Raw genomic sequence first — 7,225 nt, 5'->3', positions numbered from 1 at the left:
ATCGCATCCTTGTTAGCATTAATAACCTTGTTTTACAGTTCTACGTTTTGTATTTCCTCTTCTATGTTATCTGTTTCATCTTCCAGCATTGTATATTTATTTGCTTCCTCCATTTCTTCTGCATTACTGTTTACATTTGGACTATCAAACTTATCATCTGACATTATTTGCCCTTTCTCCACATTTTTTACAGGACTTTTTGATGCATAGTAATTCATTGTCAATCCATTCCTTCGGTGCTTTTGGGAATTTCAAAGCTGGTCTTCTTCCCCACCTTTTGATCATCGTTTGTATATTGTGCAACATCCTTCGATTATTTCCTTCACAAACATTCAAACATTGCAAAAGCATTACTGGTCTTCATTGTGTTCTCCTCTTCCTTCTTGTCAACTTTATCCACCTTACCAATGATTACACCTGATTTGTCCTTTATATATTTGTTCCTTCTTTGCATCCATTCTTGTTTGCCTTGGTTAAACCATCCCTTTCCTCCTTTGTTGGCATCTTTATTCGCATTTCGCTGGTAGATTCAAAGATTCCGTTTTATTCCCGTATTGTTTGGCAAGTTTTGGATTAAGTACCCCATTCACTCTCCTCATGTCCTTGTAGTATACAGTGTTTACAGTATTTTGGCAAATAGTCATAGTTAATGTTGACCCATTTAGACGTAACTATGCCAGAATCATCTTCTTCAGCAATGTTGATTCTTTTTGCAAACTTGGCAAACAAATCTACTTCCACTTTGACTTTTGCATAGGATGGTCTTGTTCTATTTGTTGTATCCAGATCAATAGTCAATGGTTTTCCCACAGAAGTGGCCATAGAGAAAATAGCTTCTCGAGAAAAAAATTGGGAGGCAGTTCTAGGAAGATAATCCAAGCTACTACTTTCGAGGTTTCTTCTTTTGGATTGAACCAAGGGTCCTAGATGAGAAGTCTCATTTGACAATACCTCTCATGGACATTCAAGTAGTAAGCCGGGGTGGACATCATCTTCACATAATCCTCCAAAAAATTCAATCTTATCAAAATGTGACTCTCATCAAGTAGGCCAATAATAGGGACTCCTTTAATCCCACATTGATTTGGAATTACTTTACACAATTCTTTGATATCAATATTGTCATAAGAAAATTTCCCTATCACGGCATATTGTAACTTTTCCTTAATGATCATATGTTGTATTTCATTAAATTTCCAAGCAATGTATGGTTCACCATTGGACAAAAGTAACATTCTAGAATCTCACTTTGGGTTATATCAAGTAACTACAGTTTTAATAGGTTGGCATGTGTTTGGGCTGGTGTAGTGACTTTTGGTTATCGTAGGCAATACTTTAGGCACTATTGATTGTTATTGATTGGTGGCGGATTTATAGGATTGTTAGAAGGATACTAGATTCTGGGCCATCGATAGAGAAGTTGTCCACCTATTGGATTTTCCATTCCAACCACGTAGTTGATGGCGTTAGGCTAGGGTTAGGGTTAAGTTTGAATTCAAGATAGAGAAGAGAGCGTTTTCGATATATATTAGGCAATTTTTTTATTGAGGAGGATCCAATGTATAAGAGAAGTTTTGGAGGTTGAGCCGAATACTCAACATCTCATCTTAAGCTCAAACACCCCCGGGATCAACGCATTACATCCTTGAAACTATGAAAGATCTCCAATGTTAGTAACCAAAGGGCAAGAAGGAGGATCATGCTACATGAACAAGAAGGGACTGTTTGACATGTATTCTAACTGTATAAGGAAAACACAAGTTCATGTCATATTCAAAGGCTCAAAAAACTCATATTCAAGATGCATCTAACACATTTGCATAGAATTAGTTAAAGGGGAAGAGGCGAAAGTGTAATGGGTTGCATTCTGGACCAAGGATAGGTCGATGAATAAATTTTTCGGGCAACAAACACAAAAATTCCTTCACGATCATGACGTGGTGGGTCGCGATTGCGATGGAAAAATATGCCCTCGGATAGTGTTTAAAATGCAGATTTAGGATTTTTGGTATTATGAAGATTTTGGGAGCTACGATTTGAGCGAGTTTATGCGTTCTTCTTGTTTTACCAAAGGGGGTAAATATCTAACATTTATTTTGATATTTTCCCATGGTTATTTCCGTTGGTTATAATTCGTGTTTGGGTTGTAGAAATTGAGGTTTTGAGCCTTAAAGTTGGAAAATGGTAAATCTTTGATTTGAGTGTTAATTCATGGGTGAAATTAGTTGAATTTCTGCATTTAGAATCCACGATTATGGGTAAACTAATTTTAAAATTGTAACGACCCATTAGATCATTTTGTGATTTTTGCCTCTTTTCCTAAAATAAACCTCCCCTAGCTTCTTTGTGGTATATTTGACTTGCAGGGATGGGTGATGCGGTTCCCGAGAAAATCGTGCTGGTTTTGAATTGATTTGGGTGAAATTGGAGTTTACTAAGTTGAAGAAATTGAGATGTTTGTCCTAAGTCAATATCAAGGATAAATGCGTTATTTTTGAAGTTTCGTCGATTCCAATAGGTCTGAAATGTGATTTTTGACTTAGTAGGACTGTTGGTCGAGTCCTAAGGCATTTGGGTGTGAATTTTGTCATTGGTTGGGTTTATAGATTTTGATGAATTGGAGGTGACCTTGGTCAACACCAGGTCAAGATGACCTCGTGTGATGATCTTGAATGCACGAGCAGATTTGTTGCATGTTTCATGACTTATTTGAATATTTGGTTTGTGTCTGGGGTTCTCAAATGATTTTTGAGGGTCAATTCCAAGATTAGATCACACCAGTAAAATATGGTGCGCAATGTCAGTGTGTTAATCGCGATCTCCAGAACTAGCCGTAATCGTGAGCGGGGCGAGAGGGTCATAGCGGGCACAATGCCTAGTGGCCGTGATTGCAATTGGTATTTTTCCCAGGGGTCCCTGATCGCATGGGTGGGTTTTGCGGTTGTGAATAAGGGAACAACTGGGTAGAAACTTACAACCCCAAACTCGAACTTAGACATTTCATTCTCATATTTAGAGATTGGGACCTCGTTTTGGAGAGATTTTGGAAGGATTTTACAAGATTTTCACGTGGGTCAGTTTCTAATCCTCTTTTTATCATTCTACCTTCGATCATTATGGAATTCCACCTCTGAAATCATGGATTGGGGTAAGAAATTGGGATTTAATAACCCTAGGTAGAAAATAACGATTTCTTCAATTGATAATCGAATTGATGTCGGATTTGGTTCATTTTCGTCATTTAGACTCCATAATCCATGGGTAGACTAATATAGGGTGAATTTATGATTTTACACTTTGGGGCTCAGGATTGTCATTTTGGGTGACCTTTTGGCTCCGAAACTTTAATATAGCAATATGGTGTCTACGGACTCGTGTTCTAACCTAGAATCTGTATTTGAACGGATTGGGATCATTCAGAGGCTCTACAAAAGAGCAAGGCTTCATTGTGAATTTCGAACTCCAAATCAGGCAAGTTGAGACCTTACTTGACTCTATTTAAAGCATTGTGATTGGCTAAAATGGAGTAATAACAGGGGAGTAATGGGTTAACTAAGGGAGTCCCGACACTTGTGAGGTGGAGAGCACTTGTATCGGGTATTGATGCCATGTTATGGGTATTTTGTGTAGCATAGAGTTGTATAGTCCAGTTTGAATGTCACTTTTTAGGCATTAGCTGACAGCGTATATTGTTTATATGAATGGTGATTGGGACATTAGATCCCTTATTTATTATATGCTTAATACCAGTCTGAATAGTGATTGTGCTTATCATCACTCTTAAATAGTCCTTTAAAAGTGGAAAAGAGCTAACATTGAGCCTTTTATTATATAGTTTTGTTACTTATTGTTGTACTTGTCATATTCATGCCTCATATGATATCTCATGCATATTACACTTGAGGATACATATATGATGTCCGAAGGGAAATGGTTCCGGAAAAAAGCGGATGCAAACAGTAAAAGGCCTAATTGGCTAAAGACAGGTAATGCGAGACTTATTGGCTAAGTACATATGATATGAGCCTAATTGGCTGAGTAATGATTTTGGAAGCCTAAAGTGGCTAATAACTCGAAGGGAAATAATTTCAGGTGGTGTATGGATCTCGCTAGTCCCCCGTAGGTCACGCATCCCTATTAGAGGGGCATGTTTATACCGGTGATGGAAAGACCTTGCATTACATTGAATTTTACATATCATCCTCTTACGAACTTCTTGTTTGATGACTTACTTGAGTTGTTGATTGAATGTACTTATCATGCCTAATTGATTGTTTGAATAACCTATGAACATGGAGGACTCTCATACTTAGGCTTGTAACTAATGATTATTGTTATGTTGGACTAACGACGGCTGTGTGTGGAAGTAAGCATATGAAAGACCAACCCCTCGTCTCCGTATAAATTTAGAGTCGATCGACGATGCTCCTGAGTACACGTTGATTTCTCGTACTCACTCTACACTTGTTGCACCTTTCTATGTGCAGATTTGGTTCCTAGCACGAGCAAAGCTCGAGACTTCACCGCCCGTTGAGGAGTAGACTTTGGAGGATTCGGGGTGAGCTACTAGCTGATCTATAAAAATGATTCTTCTTCTATCTTTATTTATGTCTTTCTATTATAGTCGTTCTGGTACTACAGACACCATGTTTCGGGGATTTGTAGTATTTTTTTCGTATTATTATTATTCTGAGACTTATTTAAGACTTTAAATGACTTGTTTGAGTATTCGGCATGTTTTACATCAATTTATTCAAATGGATTGTGGATGGCTTGTCTACTTGGTGGGATTATATCCCTTCACGACTTTAAGAAATTGGGTCGTAATGAATTGATATCAGAGCTTCAGGTTCACTAGTCTCATAAGTACAAGAACTATGTCTAGTAGTGTTTTGCGGGACGGTATAATGAGCTCCCTACCTATCTTCAAGAGGCTATAGGATATCTAGGAAAACTCTAATCCTTCATTCCTTATCGTGCATACTTGATTCTAACTATTATAAGAGTTTATTTGTTTCACTCTCTCACAAATTGGGAGGACACGATCGACTGCAGTTGGAGACTGCATGGGTCATTACAATTCGATTTTTATAAAAAATAAAACTAAATATTAGTTTTTCCTTGCATATTAAATATAAATCAATTCACTCAATCTATTAGAATTATGAATAACATTTTCATAATCCAATGTATATTTAGAAAAAATAGAGAACACTCTAGATTAGTAAGTAAAAAGACTATAAGCAAGCTTTGAGGTTCGAAGAACCTATATTATATAATATTACATTACGACTACTAAGTGGCATTGCAACCAAACTACTTTGATACAGAAGGGGGTGGAGTGGGCTACTGTGTACAATAGTTGCCTCGTTACAAATACGTAATTTCTTGAATTTTGAGACGTTCTTCGAACCAATCATATACTTTTTTGAGATAGGCGGAGTAGTCTTTACTTTTTCCCTTTCACTCGTAGTGTAGGGAAGGAGTGGACTCTAAGAGTCCTACTAAAAGGGGCACAAGAGAGTTTGTGCATCTATTATAGGATGATTATGTTACATCACTCCTTGTTGAGCTTCTAGCACTGGAGTTGAGACCATACAAACATAGGGGATGCCTTCTTGATCTTTGTGTAGAAGATCCTAGGACGAAGATGGAGGTTGTCAGAAAATCAAAATGTGGGTATCCTCGTAGTTGCTACTGCCCGTACTTGCTAATCTATCAACTATCATATTTTGCTCCGTGAGTGAGTAATGGACCCAAACTGGTCATCAGGTACCTACATACTGCCCATAAGGGCTAATCTATCTGTTATCATACTTTGCTCCCTGTAGCTGTGAGTGAGTAGTGGATCACCCAACCTGGTCATCAATTACCTACGTACAATCACCAGCATAATCAAATTTTATAAATTGAAAAAGAAACAAAAATAAATGACTTCTCAAAAATTTCAATATAGGCAAAAAACTTAACATGAAAAATAAACATGCTATGTTAAATTTTAGTAAGAAGTTTTTGCTAAATTTTATTAAGAATACGCACGCGCACACACATATGTATATCAAATAATTAATCAATATTGGCATATTCTTATTTATTCAAACTCATCATAATCCCAAACCACTCCTTCATTAGAATTGATATCTTATGAGAATTAACATGTGCTCATGGAAACAAAGAAGCTTGTTGCATATCAATGTAAAAAAAATAACTCTTGAGTAGTGGGACAAAAAAGGGAGATTAAACATGTACATGCATAATCATACTCAATAATAAGGCTCCTATAACCTTGCAACATGACCAAAAAGTCTCCAAACTTGAATTCAATTCTTCACCTTCGCACATCTATAGCAATTCAATAATTTTTAGCCAAAACAACATCAAATCCTGATAAATGTAATGGGATAAATGACCGTTATCTTTGAAAGATGTCAATATCGGATTCACAGCTTATAGATACACATACTAGTTACAGGAGGCCCGTGCTAAGATCGGGCCCAAACTCAAAATATAATTTTGCACTTTCGGCCCTATTTTGTGTTGGTTTTTAATTTTACCCTCATAAAAAATATGGAGTAAATATTTTCGCGAGGCATAAGCTTATATTTCCGTCATAATATCCCACAATTTATGCCTTTTAAATGTAGGATTATGCTATATTTAGATCAAAAATGCTTTAGGAATTATAAATTTAAGCCTTACAAAAAGGCATGTGAAGATGATCTTATTCACAAAAATATATAAGGTAACTGAAGTAATATAAGATGAATAGTAAGGATAATGACTTACCTGCAAAAGTTGAATTGGACGTGAGACCCTCAGCAGAAAAGACATCCTTACAAAGTCACGTCAACACACCAACTATAGAGGTCCATCTGGTGGTCTTCAAAAAATAAATTAAGGCAATGCAAGGAAAAGTCAAAATGTAGCAACCACGTGTAAGTAATCAGAGAACTAAAATTACAAATTAACCCCTGTGAGGACGACAAATTCTTGATATCCTCGTTTATATATAGTGCTAATACAAAACCTGGCTCGTGAAGATGAATGAACAAAAAGATTGATGTATGTAAATAATATTTGTTAAGAAAGTGATTATACATGTTAGAATCAACCATTTAAATATATATTAACGAACTCTCTATAATAGTCGTATTATATATTACATTCCAAGTGAGAAATACAAATATGCCAATTTAACTTTTTTTAAAAAAAAAGAAAATTATTC

The 7,225-nt window shown here is 36.2% G+C and overlaps 1 protein-coding gene across 1 annotated transcript; it reads right to left on the bottom strand.

Annotated features, from left to right (window-relative positions):
* Window positions 1-322: 322 nt before the first annotated feature.
* LOC132035073 (uncharacterized) lies at window positions 323-822 on the bottom strand. The gene is made up of 2 exons (XM_059425392.1): window positions 582-822; window positions 323-504 (listed from the first exon to the last, which is right to left on the bottom strand). The coding sequence occupies exons 1-2, from the start codon at window positions 820-822 to the stop codon at window positions 323-325; spliced, it is 423 nt and encodes a 140-aa protein (XP_059281375.1).
* Between the last annotated feature and the right edge of the window lie 6,403 nt (window positions 823-7,225).

The sequence above is a fragment of the Lycium ferocissimum genome, chromosome 10 (assembly GCF_029784015.1).
Source record: "Lycium ferocissimum isolate CSIRO_LF1 chromosome 10, AGI_CSIRO_Lferr_CH_V1, whole genome shotgun sequence".
Classification (NCBI taxonomy): Eukaryota; Viridiplantae; Streptophyta; class Magnoliopsida; order Solanales; family Solanaceae; genus Lycium; species Lycium ferocissimum.
This window is presented reverse-complemented; position numbering and strand designations above follow the sequence as displayed.

Coding starts and splice junctions, on each gene's coding strand:
- LOC132035073 (XM_059425392.1), bottom strand. CDS start 822: ATGGCCACTTCTGTGGGAAAACCATTGACTATTGATCTGGATACAACA. Junction 505..581: donor ACATGAGGAGAGTGAATGGG/GTACTTAATCCA, acceptor ATGCGAATAAAG/ATGCCAACAAAGGAGGAAAG.